This window comes from Delphinus delphis, chromosome 14, assembly GCF_949987515.2.
Source record: "Delphinus delphis chromosome 14, mDelDel1.2, whole genome shotgun sequence".
Taxonomy (NCBI): Eukaryota; Metazoa; Chordata; class Mammalia; order Artiodactyla; family Delphinidae; genus Delphinus; species Delphinus delphis.
This window is the reverse complement of record NC_082696.1, coordinates 49,439,647-49,454,199: the sequence shown is the minus strand read 5'-3', so window position 1 is coordinate 49,454,199 and position 14,553 is coordinate 49,439,647. Positions and strand designations below refer to the sequence as shown.

At 36.3% G+C, this 14,553-nt stretch overlaps 1 protein-coding gene and 1 long non-coding RNA gene across 5 annotated transcripts in view; one reads left to right on the top strand and one right to left on the bottom strand.

Moving 5' to 3' along the window:
- The window catches only part of PPIL6 (peptidylprolyl isomerase like 6), a 34,538-nt gene that overhangs the window by 4,533 nt on the left and 15,452 nt on the right, over positions 1 to 14,553 (bottom strand). For 2 of the 4 annotated variants that reach the window (XM_060030119.1, XM_060030120.1), the window contains 2 exons: positions 10,260 to 10,316; positions 944 to 1,079 (listed from right to left, as the gene is read on the bottom strand). In XM_060030119.1, coding sequence (XP_059886102.1) covers positions 944 to 1,079; positions 10,260 to 10,316 — 193 coding nt within the window. Of the gene's footprint in view, positions 1 to 943; positions 1,080 to 6,807; positions 7,220 to 10,259; positions 10,317 to 14,553 lie in introns of those variants that run through there. The other 2 variants (XM_060030121.1, XM_060030122.1) reach the window with 2 other exon arrangements.
- LOC132437005 (uncharacterized) overlaps positions 1 to 14,553 on the top strand; it is a 41,311-nt gene that overhangs the window by 11,645 nt on the left and 15,113 nt on the right. Inside the window, exon 2 of the long non-coding RNA XR_009521944.1 lies at positions 6,499 to 6,735. This is a non-coding gene — a long non-coding RNA (uncharacterized lncRNA). The remainder of the gene's footprint in view (positions 1 to 6,498; positions 6,736 to 14,553) is intronic.

Here is a 14,553-nt window from a genome sequence, read left to right as displayed (position 1 = left end):
AAAATAATTGAAGAATGCATTTTCAAAATCAGAATATAGTTTATTAAGACCAGGGAAAATGCATTATTTTAGCTTATGTAGCTGTTAAAATCATCTCTTTAAAGAAATCTCCTTTGGATGAAAATATACTTTCTGCTTTTTTCAACCTGGAAATATCACCTGCATTACACTGAAGGAATAATTGTGCTTAAATTTTTGTTTAAATTGTGCTTAAAATTAACATTGGCCTGGAATTTTTTCTGAGGATGAAGAGTCAGTAATTATCCCTGTGGAGTAGCTAGAATAATCTAATATTCAGAAAAGTTCTGACACCTTATACATCAATTCAGGAAAGACAAAGTAAGCTTCAATTTATATTCATTTCAGTAATCAAACAGATATGAAACACGGGAGTGATGAAAAGTATAGTCACCATCCATATTAGGTCCACATGCCTATAAGCATCTTGCTAATAATATTCTAGTAATTATTACCTGAGATATTTCCATATTTTAAATCGCTCAGTAAAAATAAAGTTACTTGTAGCTTGGATAATTTTATCTCTCTCTTCACAGTGTTCACGGACAATTACATAAATGGCTTCACCTCACTTTTGCATCTAAATATATCTACATTATTAAGAACTGTGGTGTTATTCGTAGTTAAAAGAATTGACAATATCCTTGAGGCTGAAGAGCCATAGAAGGATGGATGATGGATGGATGGATGGATGCACAGGACATTATAATGGCTGTGCCTAAATGGTTTCCATGCTTATTATAGATAGCAAGCTTCTTATGAAATACTTATTTCTGAACATGTTTGTCTACAGTATTTGTATTACTTTGGCTTTTAAATTCTATTTTTAGTTACCCGTAGACTATGTACAATACTTACCCACATCTTTTTGAACCACATTTTTACATATATGAATATTATATAGACGAACTTACAATGCACATACCCAAAAGCCACATATTTTCTATCTAGATAGGGAGTTGCTTGTAGTGTGATGTAGAATTGTGACCCATTGCTGTGATGGCCTTTGTTGACCATTCCAAGAACTCCCCTTTTATTATGAGGGATTGAGAAGTTTTCATCTAGAAAAGACAATATGCAATAGGTCACTAAAATATTTCTATTTTCTTGATTGATACTAATCCGTAAAGCACAAACAATGCTTGGTAACAAGGGTTCTCAATCATATTTAGCAATATATTCCAAATTGTAAATATTCTATTTGTTTCATATTACTTTCACTCAAGTGGGCTGTTAAAAAAAAGAAGCTGGAAAGTCTTAGACCTATTTGAGCATTTACCTTCAGTTTATCATTAATATAGCTAAAAACAAGTGTGCTAAGAAAATAGATAATGTAAAAGGAAGAACTTGAAATTAATAATACAAAAGGAAGCACATACCTTTTTTTAGGAATAAAAGTCAGCAAACATTCTTGTATTGTTTTGGCAGTAATATTTTATTCAAACTATCAATGTGATATTAAAAATGACTCCTTGCAAACAAACAAACAAACAAAAAAATGACTCCTTGGAGAAACCTTTCACAGACAGACCCTTCCCCTCACAGCATCTTCTGCAGACCTCTATTATAGTCTTTAAAACACTTTATGTAATTGTTTACAGGCTGTTTCATGTTTGTGAAGGCAGGGGCTTTATCTCATCATCGCTTTACCCCCAGGGCCCCCTAGCACATTACTTGGAACATGTGTGGCCTTAAATATTGATGATGAAAATAAGTTAATTTATGCTTATTTTTAGTAGTCTTTAAACGAATTTTAATTTCAAACCTTATATGGGTTGACCAAGATTTTGTGGAAAGTGATTTTTTTAGTGTAAGATTAATAAGTAAAAAAATTATATGGTGATTATTGGGCCACCATTTTCAGGAAGAACCATTTCCAGCATGAAATAAGATTTGCCTCCAAACTCAAAAACACAGAAGGAAGTAATAGAAGAGAAATTCAGTAAAAGTTTTCATTCAATAACTTTATCAAATTCTGGGAATAATTGAGAGATATGAATATTAACTGTCAAGATTTTCTTAAACTGCAATTGCTGACTATTCTTATTTTAAGTTTCAAACCTAAGACAACAAAGCAATTAAGCCATATCTATGGTGGTTACTTTTAGCTTCTTAAACTGCACACTGAATAAAGACCTCTGAAATCTTATGAAATGAAAATAAAGTATTTTTGTGCAAATATATCTTTATAATTACATTGATACTCCATATTCATTTCAGTGGAATAGAGAATAGCCCATTAATTTCATAGAAAATCACATGGCATAGAAATCTGCCCAAGCAGAGATTCAGAGAGTTTTAACAAAATGGTATTTGTCATTGCTCTTAGATATTATGATCAATTTTTCTTAAATTCTGAAAGTAACTGGAAAGAAAATTTATAGAGTTATAACATTTTTACCAAAAATTCTGTGATTATGGGAGAACTTTTAAAGCATTAAGGGTTTAACTTTGTTTGAAATAGAAATCAGAATTCACCTGCTGAAGAAAATCAGTTTCTGAATTTATTTAATATAAAACTCATTCTGACGTTTACAATAAAAGCAACTACTGCTTTCTCAAGTTTGGGGAAACTGCCTCTATTCTCTCTGGTAAGGGAATAAGCAGACAGTTTGGGACATTTCTATATAATTTTCTGAAGACAATAATGTCAAGTAGAAATTGGACTTGAATCCTGCAACATCAATTTTTTAAACCTACTGCCCTAATTTTACCAGCATATTTAAATAATAATAGCTATTCACTAATTACTTATTGTTATATAAAAGTAAATTGGGTATGCTACCTAGCATTCTTAAACTGCTTTAATGAAATATTTTATTTTTTATATTTTTAATTGAAGTATAGTTAACTTACAGTATTAGTTTCAGGTGTACAGCATAGTGATTCAGTATTTTTACAGATTATATTCCATTAAAAGTTATTACAGGGCTTCCCCGGTGGCGCAGTGGTTGAGACTCCGCCTGCCGATGCAGGGGACACGGGTTTGTGCCCCGGTCCGGGAGGATCCCACATGCCGCGTAGCGGCTTGGGCCTGTGAGCCATGGCCGCTGGGCCTGCGCGTCCGGAGCCTGTGCTCCGCAACGGGAGAGGCCACAACAGTGAGAGGCCCGCGTACAGCAAAAAAAAAAAAAAAAAAAAAAAAAAAAAAGTTATTACAAGATAATGGCTGTAATTCCTGTGCTATATAAGATATCCTTGTTGTTCTTCTGTTTTATACATAGGGGTATGTATCTCTTAATCTCATATCTCTACCTTGCCCTTCCCCCCTTCCCTCTCCCCTCTGATAACCACTAGTTTGTTTTCTATATCTGTGAGTCTGTCTCTGTTTTTTGTTATATATTCATTTGTATTATTTTTTAGATTCTACATATAAGTGATAACATACAGTATTTATCTTTCTTTGACTTATTTCACTAAGCATAATATTCTCTCAGTCCATTCACATTGCTACAAATGGCAGTATTTCATTCTTCTTTATGGCCGAGTAATATCCGATTGTGTATATATATATATATGTATGTATATATGTATGTATGTATATATGTATGTATGTGTGTGTATATATATATACACCACATCTTCTTTATCCATTTATCTGTTGATGGACACTTGGGGTGCTTCCATAGCTTGGCTACTGTAAGTAGTGCTGCTTTGAACATTGGGGTGCATGTATCTTTTCAAATTAGTGTTCTTGTGTTTTCTGGATGTATACCAGGAGTGGAATTGCTGGATCATATTTTAGTTCTATTTTTAGTTTTTTGAGGAACCTCCATACTGTTTTCCATAGTGGCTACACCAACTGCATTCCCACCAGTAGTGTACAAGGTTCTTTTTCTCCACATCCTCTCCAACATTTGATATTTGTAGACTTTTTGATGATGGCCATTCTGACTGGTGTGAAGTGATACCTCAGTGTAGTTTTGATTTGCATTTCTCTAATAATTAGTGATGTTGAGCATCTTTTCACCTGCCTCTTGGCCATCTGTATGTCTTCTTTGGAAAAATGTCTATTCCGGTCTTCTACCCATTTGATAGGGTTGTTTTCTTTTCTTTTTTTCATATGGAGTTGTATGAGCTGTTTACATGTTTTGGAGATATTAACCCCCATCGGTCATATCATTTGCAAATATCTTATCCCATTCAGTAGGTTGTCTCTTTATTTTGCAGATGTCTTCCTTAGCTGTGCAAAAGCTTTTAAGTTTAATTAGGCTATTTGTTTATTTTTGCTTTAATTTCTTTTGCCTTAAGAAACAAAGATGCAAAGCAATATACAGATTTAATGCACTCCTTATCAAAATACCCATGACATTTTTCACAGAACTAGAACAAATAATCCTAAAATTCATATGGAACCACAAAATACCCCAAATTGCCAAAGCAACCTTGGAAAAAAAAGAACAAAGCTGGAGGTACCACCCTCCCAGACTTCAAAATATACTACAAAACCACAGTAATCAAAACAGCATGGCACTGGCACAAAGATGGACACATAGATCAATGGATCAGAATAAAGAGCCCAGAAATAAATCCATGCACCCATGGTCAATTAATCTATGACAAAGGAGTCAAGAATATACAATGGAGAGGAGAAGAGGAGACAGTCTCCTCAATAAGCTGGGAAAACTGGACAGCTACATGTAAAACAATGAGATTAGAACATGCCCTCACACTATATACAAAAATAAACTCAAAATAGATTAAAGACCTAAATGTAAAACCTGAAACCATAAAACTCCTAGATGAGAACATAGGCAGAACACTCTTTGACATTGAAATATTTATTTTAAAACATGTTGATTGTGTACATGACGTTAGGAATAAATAGCCAAGTGTTTATCAGTACTTGAATGGATAGATTATTTGGGTATATTCATAATATTAAACAGTAGTGAAAATGAGAGAATTCCAGCTATTAACGACATGGATGAATCTCATAGGCAGTGATGAACGAAAGAAACAAGACACAAAGAATGCCTGCCATATGAGTCCATTTATATAAAGTCCAAAAATAGTCAATAACTCTGTTATTTAGGGATCCATACACAAGTGTTTAACAAGAAAAACAAAGAGAAAGTCAGGTTAGTGGTTACCTCTAATAGGGAGATGGAGTTATTATTGAGGATGGACAAATGGGGTGCTTCTGGCATGCTGGCAGTTTTTTTTTCTTGACAAAGATGGTAATGTGGGGGGTTGCTTTATAATTTTTAAGTTTTTTTAAAATATATTTTTAAAAATATTTTTATTTATGTATTTACTTGGCTGCGCCTGGTCTCAGTTGCAGCATGTGAACTCTTAGTTGCAGCATGTGGGATCTAGTTCCCTGACCAGGGATCGAACCCAGGCCCCTTGCATTGGGAGTGCGGAGTCTTAGCCACTGGACCACCAGGGAAGTCCCAATAATTATTTTTAAATTGTACATATGCAGTTTCTCTATATAAGATAAATCTCACAATTAAAAACAATGAATAGCCCTTAAATGGCTACCCAGACCACATTATCTTCAGTTCTTATTTCTACTAAAAAATACTTTTGCATAACTTAGTTGCATTATTGAATATTGACAGTGCATCAGGCTCTGCTTTTTATTAATGTTTACTTTCATTTAAAGACAAGGAGGGACTTCCCTGGTGGTACAGTGGTTAAGAATCCGCCTGCCAATTCAGGGGACACCATTTCGAGCCCTGGTCCAGAAAGATCCCACATGCCACGGAGCAGCTAAGCCCGTGGGCCATAACTACTGAGCCTGGACTGTGGAGCCCGTGAGCCACAGCTACTGAAGCCCATGCTCCTAGAGCCTGTGTTCCGCCTGTTCGCGCCTGTACTTTATCTGTTTAAATGTCTGTCTGTACAAAAACACTAAAATCCTGGAGTGTGGAAACTGGGTCACATTATCTTTGTTTTCTAAGGTCCTAGTACCATGTCAGCACCTAACTAAGAGTTTAAAGTTCTATGAATAAATAAATGAGTGGTGTCACTTGAATGATTTCATTTGATAAAGCTGTCTCCACATGAATTTAGAAGGAAAACCAGCTTTTACTTTTCCCTTTTCCTTTGGCCATTGATTATTTTTTAAACCTTTTCATTGTATTAAAGTATAGACACAAAAAGCCATGGAACACTATAGTTAGAATTATTGTTAAAGTTATTATAAGGCAAATACCCTTTTAACCACCATTCAGACCAAGAAAAAGAACTTTGCCAGCCTTCCCTCCACAGGTTCTACCTCTATCCCTTTCTTTTTTTACACTTTATCTGTTAATGAACCTAAGCTATTTCACCTCTAGAATTTCTCCCAGGCCAGAGTTTGCCGATTGCACACACGGTGCAGTTCAACAGGTTTCTCTGTTCCCTGTCCTGTGGGTTCTGTGCTAATACTTGTGTTGAAGATGCAGATTGTTTCACCTTGATTGATATATTAGGGAGGGAATGACTTGAGCATGATGAATCTCACCCCTGCTTTAATGCACTTCCCTCTAGGAGAACCACCAGGCGAATGTAGGAGACTGCCTCTGCTGAACTGAGCTAGCTACCCAGGAACACACACACCTCAGACGTGACCAGCCACATCCGTCACCACGTATGAGCTGCGTCCACCCACATCTGGAGTTACAGCTTCCCTCTGGCTGCAGATAATGCTCCTTCAGCCACCTCAAGATCACTCACAAGCTGCAGCTCTTCCCATGCCACCTCCACAGATGTCAAGGAGTTTTCAGGGTAAAGTGCCTTATTTATTATGGTTCTGATGTATTTCTTGACCACATAATATATATAAAACTGTGTTACTGTTTTTATTAGGTTATTAACTTATTTATTAATGTGTCACCGAGGAAGTTTTTTTACCTCAGTTTTGCCATAAGTCCTGTGGTTTTCATTTCATGATTTTACATAGCACAGATTTTTAAGAACACATTATAGCAGAACTGATTGCATTTCTCGCAAATTGGAAGCTAGGTCCAACAGCTTCATCAGACTCTTGTTCTATCCCTTTGGTAGTGTGTCCTCTCAACAGAAGGCTCATACTGTCTGATTGTCTCTGTGTTTGTGAAGTTAGCAGACGCTGATGCAGCCAATGCCTACATCCATTATTTCCCTGGAGGCAGCGAAATGGTGACATTCTAATTTTATTTTTCCTTTTCATTATTAATCGGTATACTTTTATAACACGATGTCTCCCCTTATCTACAGTTTGGTGTAGTTCCTATAGGAAAGGCAAGATAAATGCTTGATTCTTTACCTATATTTATCAGTTTTCAAGATAATGAATTCATTTCCTATCATTCCCCCAGAGGTGAGCAAGTAGGTTTTATTTTATAATATCATTATGAACTCATGGATTTAAAACATTTATTGGGTTTCAATCAACTGTAATTACTATTCAAATTATTTCATCTTTGGCCAGTGAGAGACTCTTCAAATTGGCTCCTGAGCCCTTTGCCATGACCCCAGTAAATCTTTAATAGCACTCCTGGCTGTCTGATGCCATGATAGCATGACTGAGGTTCCAGGCTCATTTCAAAATTTCCTGTCTCAGAACTGGAACCTGCCATTTGTCGCAGAGGCCCTGGTTTCTTTAATCAAGAAATGACATTTCAAAACAACAATCTAAATTCCAGGAGTCTCTGTCATTACTCGGCTGGTCATTGTTTGCAGATGAATTCCATGGGCAGAACTATAGATACAGGTATAGATTAGATATAGATATAGATACAGATACAGATATGATACTTCTTGAGTTTAAAGTGATATTTCTAATTCAAATTCAGGACTATGGAATATTTTACTTATTAACCTCTGTCGTATTTCATCTGTATCTCCTTTCTTCCACATTGAAGATTCCAGTTCTCAAGGACACAGGAAATGATGAAATTAGAAATTCCCGTAATTACTTACTTGTTTTTTCCTACATTATATATATAACAATCTCAAAATAATATTAATAATACCATCACCAGTAAAATTTACTGAAAATAGTTTAAAATTTTGCATATATTCTCCCCATTTCTTTCATTTAAAATAAATTGTTAGACTAAGCATATAGTCATTGTATACCATACTCTCACCCTTTTAATCCTCATTAAATTTTAGTTTTATAAGTAACTATATGATTAATGCTCACCACCAGTTCTTCTTTCAGGGTCCCTCTTGTAATTTGGCTGAATGAAACTCATGCTACAGTCACTGATTCCTCAGGAAGGACTCATGACAACACTATTCCCTAAAGTTTTACATGTTGATAACTCCGTGTGCCCTTTATAATTCAAATTCAGTTTGACTGGATATAAAGTCCCCAGTTCACTTTTCATTTCCTTGAGCATCCTAAATATATTACTGTATTTTCTTCTGGCATAAGAGTATGATGATAATGTACTTTTCTTCCCCTTATAAATCACTTGCTGTGACTCACTACCTGCCCAAAGAATTTTCTTCTTTTTCTTTAATATCTAATAACGTTAGTAAAATATGTCTGGTGTTGGTTGTTCTGGTTCAGTATTGTCCGGTACCTGTGTGTTCTTTCAGTAAGTAGTTTCAAGTTTTTAAGCAGATATTTTTACTTGAGGTATAAACATGCAGTAAAATGCATATGTCTTAGATGTTCACTTTGATGCATTTTGACAGTTGGGTATAGTTGTGTAATCACCACCCAAAACAAAATATAGAATATCAAATCCTATTTTATTTCAGGAAAGTTTTCTTTAATTATAATTCTTAGTGTTTGTTGCGTTCCCTTCCATTGGTTTAATTCCTTAGGAATACTTATCATCTGTATGCTGGATCTTCTCTTTCTATCTTTAGTATTTATCACTTTCTTGTAAATCGTTTTTAGCTTTCTTCATCTCTTTTTGGTTTAAAAAAAATTTCCTTCTTCTACCTTCTACTTCTCTTATTTTTTTATTTTTGGGCTATGCCACATAGCATATAGGATCTTAGTTCCTTAACCGAGGATTGAACCCATGCCCCCAGCATTGGAAGGGCAGAGTCTTAACCACTGGACTGCCTATTTGGTCTTGTGTTCCTCCTAATTTGTTCATTTCTGAAATTTTCTTTTATTGTTCTTTTCTCTAGTTCTGTAACCTCATGTCTAAAGCTTCCTCATTTTGATTTATGAGTTCTTTCCTGTCTTATATCATTGTCTTCATGTCTTTTAGCTCGTTTTGAAATTGTTACAGTTTTGCTCTGTTCTGTGAGCCTTCTTTCTAGGGTACTTTCATTATCTGTAGCGATGTTACTGTGCTCTTTTTTTTTTTTTCTTAAATAATCATGAAAATTTCTGCTGCTTTTTAATGCAACTTTAGTTTTATGTAAAATTAGTATTCCTCAATGTTTAGAAGTAGGTGTGGCTTTAGAAGGAAGGTAGTTTTCCTAACTTCACAAAGTTCCCTCTTCTGCTATTTTCATGTGTTGTTCAGCTGTGTGGCAACTTGCTTTCTGAGATTTCCTGACTCTGTTGCCTTTCCCTCTTTATCACTGTTGTCCCGATACCTGCATAATTTTTATTCCATTCCCAGCACTTCTTCCTTCCTGAAAGAGAGGCCTTTCAGATCGGTTTTGAGAGTTTGCAGAGGTTAGACTGCTCCAGCCTCCTCAAGCCTTATGAGGGGCTCCATGCACTCAACTGCTACTGCCTATTGTGGAGTTCTATATTCTCAGCTCTGTCAGATGCCCTGCTTTCTCTCACATACATGCTGATACCATGCAGATTTTGTGGCTGTTGGTAGTTTGTCCTTACCTGTTTATATTTGGAATTCATGTAGATACCTTGTCACCTAGTTTTGTTGTGTTATCCATGGGTCTTTAGTTTTCCTATCTAATTTTTTTGGTCTGTATTTATGTTGGGATTTCAAAAAATTAAAGAACTATGCCACCACCACTATCATCTTTCCAGAATCCCCAACAGCAGTCTTAGTAGGATGATTATCAAGGTACCAATTCTAAGTGTGAGCATGGCAAAGTACAAGGCTTAAAAATATAAATTCCCTTCTACCCCTACAATCCTAATTCTAGAAACTTATCCTAAAGAAATAACATAATTAGGCAAGTGAAAAATTTTATGTACAAAGCTGTACTGAACTGGACTGGGATGCCTTCCCACCTACCCTATTTTAAATTCCCACTTTTAGTATGTGTACTTGTAGTATATTACCCCAAACACTATCTAATTTGGGGTTGTGAAATCATCCAGTCCTGTTAAATTTGAATAATCAATTAAAATGTGACTGACAAAATTTAAAGATACATACCTTCAAATGTTGGTCCATAAATTGACTCTCCACCATCTCCTTTTCCAGCAACTATATCTGAGAAACAGCAATAAATAAACATTAACATTCTGAGACTAAAAAAGAAAATATAGTAATGGCAGGGAAAGAATGCTTTATGATTCCACTTATAACAATAACTAGAGTAAGTTACCTAATTGTTTAATATCTATACCATGAAAATATTTCTATAATGATTTCACTTGTATTTTGTAAGTAGTTTTACATTTATGATCCCATTTTTTTCCCTCATAACTCTGAAATAAGTTAAATTTAATGCAAAACCTTTGAAATGATGAAGTATTAAATTATAATTGTGGTCACGATTTAAAGAGTGTGTGTTCATATAAATTCTGCTTATTTCACAAGTTATTCCATGATACATCTTGCTTTTCAGAAAAATGGAAAGATTAAGCTGAGAGGATGAAATAGGAACAGTAAGGTCTTTTTAACGCAAGAATAAAAATAGATACTCTAAAAAGAATTAATGTTCAAATTTTTATTCCTTGCCCTATGGTGATATAACTCATGTATCTGGTATTTTAGAAAAGAAGTTCCTTCGTAATATAATGAGGTTTTTAAAAAATGATATTTATAGGACTTGTTTCACGTGATATGCATTCTATGCATATTTTGGCTTAGGCAATGATCCTACTATAAAAATCCTCCATGCACAAGTTATTTTATCAATTCACAGCTACCAGGGAAGCAAAGCTAGCTTTAATGAAACTAGAGGTCTCTGAGGTCTGTGTTTTCCCCATCTCACCCTTTACTTCCTTCAGCTCTGTAGACCACCCTCCTTGAATAGTGCGCAATAAATAACTGTTGAAGGACTGTGCCATTTAAACTCAATATGAGTACTTTATAATAAAAGAGTCTGTGCTATTTTAAAGAAATCTGATGCAAGCATGGGGAGAGAATTTATGCAGGACAGGGGCCTATAGCATTTAAATTATACTATTCATAAAGCTGGTTCAGAAGTTAACTGATAAACCTTAAGTCTCCAACTACTCTGCCTGATACTTCTGCCCCCACCCTCCCACTCACCCCCAGCCTATGGCTATTCTCAGGAGCCTGCTGCAGTAGCCCCAGGCTAAATCCAGATGTGTGGAACTTGAATGTCCTCTAGCACCAGTTCCTTCAGCTCAGGCAAATCTGCCCAGGTGATTCCCCTCCCTTGCCAACTTATGTAAATACCAGTGACACTCCCTTGCCCTCTGTCTCTAACACCTGCCATTACTCTTGCCCTTTGCTTTAGATCTCCCAGGTGAATATTTTATATTGACACCATTTCAGTCAGTATTTAATATTTTTTGTGTCCATAACCCACCCCCTTGAATTCAGCTTTGGATATCTAATATTTCTATACTTCTGGCAACAAATTCAGCAATGCAGAATAGTGGTTAAAAGTAAACTTCAAAGTCAGATGATTTTGATTTCAATCTTGATGTTGGTTACCTTTTCCAAAACTGTTTCCTCATCTATATAGACAGGGATAATGGGAAGTGCCTCCCAAGTAGTTCTGAGGGTTAAAGGCAGTCATGTAGGGAGAGCACATGGTGTGGTGCCTGGCAGAGTGTCATGCTCCTTCATTAGTGGCCATTATTATTGTGCAGCATCACACACTTATGGAATGTATCCTCTCATTATCATCTTTACCATCATTCTGATGACCATGATGATGATAAAATGTATTAAACTATATCTCAAGAGATCCTTCTAAAGGCAGTAGGGCTATGGGAGCCACAAAGAGGCTTAATAACTGCCAAAGTGGCTTCATAACTTGGTATCTTCATTAACTTCATACTTCAGAAATGAACAGAATATATATTTCCTGTTTAACTATCCATTCATTCATTCATTCTTTTAACAAATTCTTAAAAAGCATCTACTATATGCCAGGCACTGTTCTCCAACCTGAGGATATAACATTGAACAAAATAGATAAAAATCTCTGCCCACATGGAACTTATATTCTAGTGAAAAGAAACAGACAATAAATCAGTTAACAAAGAAATATTAATAGTATGTCCAGTGGTGAAAAGTGCTAGGAAGAAAAATAAAGCTGGGTAAGGGATAGGAGAGTAGCAGAGAAGGGGGTGAGGAGAGGTATATGAAGAGGAAGGTGGCAGTTTTTGAATAGGGTGGTCATGTAGTCCCTGCTGAGATAAACTCAGCAAAAATCAGAAACAGATCAGGGGTCGATGCAAGGGCATACATGGAGGAATAGCTGGGTGTAGATATCTCAGGCAAAAGAAACGACAAAAGACCTCAGGGCACACATATGCTTGATGTGCTAAGGAACAGCAAGGAGCCTAATGTGTGGAGCAGAGTGAGCAAGAGGGAGAGGTCAGAAGATGAGATGGGCTTGGGGGGAGAAGGACGGCTGTGTGGGGCCTGTTGGTCCCAAAGGGCGAGCAATAGTGCCTGGAAGCATCCTAAGGCACAACACCAAACCACACTTAGCTCCTGTACTCCAAAATTCTACTCACAGCCCTGTGGGAATCTGACATCTGAAGGAAGAGAATACTTAAAAAGCTTGGCACTTTCAATATACCATGTCATTGAATCCTCACCACAACCTGTGATATTATAATTATGATTAAGAAACTTATTCAGAGATGACAAGTGCCTTATCCAGCATGGTACAACTTGTATGTATCAGTTTGGATTTGAATTTAGTAACCAGAATTTCTTTTGCAAACTGTCCTTAAACATCCCTGCCTTGTGATCTGAAACCATGACCTGAGACCTATACACTTACTATTTGGAAATTTTACTTCAAATAAATAGACAAGTAACATGGCCTACTTTTCCCAAACTTTGCTCTGGGGCTCACAGCGGTGAGGGGAGGTCTAGCCAAAAGCAAAACAAAGAAGAACACAGCCTCTGGAAGCCCAACACATCAGAGTCAACACTGAACTAAGTATCAGGAGACACTGATATGGGCCCTTTTTTTTTAAATTATTTTTTTTAATTAATTTTTTTTTTTGGCTGCGTTGGGTCTTCGTTGCTGCTTCGGGCTTTCTCTAGCTGTGGTGAGCAGGGGCTACTCTTCGGGCTTCGGGCCTCTCTCTAGCTGTGGTGAGCAGGGGCTACTCTTCGCTGCGGTGCACGGGCTTCTCATTGCAGTGGCTTCTCTTGTTGCAGAGCACAGGCTCTAGGCACGTGGGCTTCAGTAGTTGTGGTGCGCGGGCTCAGTAGTTGTGTCTCGCGGGCTCTAGAGCACAGGCTCAGTAGTTGTGGGGGCAGGCTTAGTTGCTCCGCATCATGTGGCATCTTCCCGGACCAGGGCTCAAACCCATGTCCCCCGCATTGGCAGGCAGATTCTCAACCGCTGCGCCACCAGGGAAGTCCCGATATGGGCCCTCTTGAGGATTGTTTTATACTAACAAAAAATGGAGAACAGTCTAAATGTTCACCAATGGGAAATTAATTAAATTGGCATAGCACTATGATGAAAAATTAGGCAGACCCTGAACATTTTATGTGTTTATGTATATGAAGATGAATACTATATAAAGTGAAAAATAATAAGGTTAGAAAACAGTATTGGTGATATCTTAGAGAAACTGAGGAAAAAACAGTTGATTTACATACAAGATACTTGGATTAAATCTACATTTTCCTCCTTATCAGCCTCAGAATGTTCCAGATTATAGAAAAATAATGAAACATTATTAATTTAAGCCCCTGCATATTTCATCAAGTTCAAGCAAATCGCCTTCCACACTAAGCCAATTAATTTTAAATTGCTGCCTGATTGCTCCCTATGGGATATCTCCTAAAAAGCCTCCAAAATTGAATTTTGTGCTGCTAATCAGGCACCTAGTCTGTGTAAAGCCAAAGGACTGACCTGAATGGAAAGCAAAGATGCAGACCAAAATGCTTTAGATCTTACTGCAGTTGTAACAATGTAACATCTTTGGTGAGAAATAAGCTGTTTTTCTTTCATTCTGTTTTCAAATTCCCACCTTTAGTATGTTTCTTAAAAGCACTGTATTTTCTACATACACCTTTTTTTAGGTGAGCATTTAAAATTATCTTTTGGTTAAAAAAATGTTATCCTTTTTTCTTAATTTTTGAATTTTTTTTTAATACAGCAGGTTCTTATTAGTTATCTATTTTATACATATTAGTGCATATATATCAATCCCAATCTCCCAGTTCATCCCACCACAACCCCCGCCTCCCTGCTTTCCCCTCCTTGGTGTTGATACATTTGTTCTCTACACCTGTGTCTCTATTTCTGCCTTGCAAACTGTTCATCTGTGCC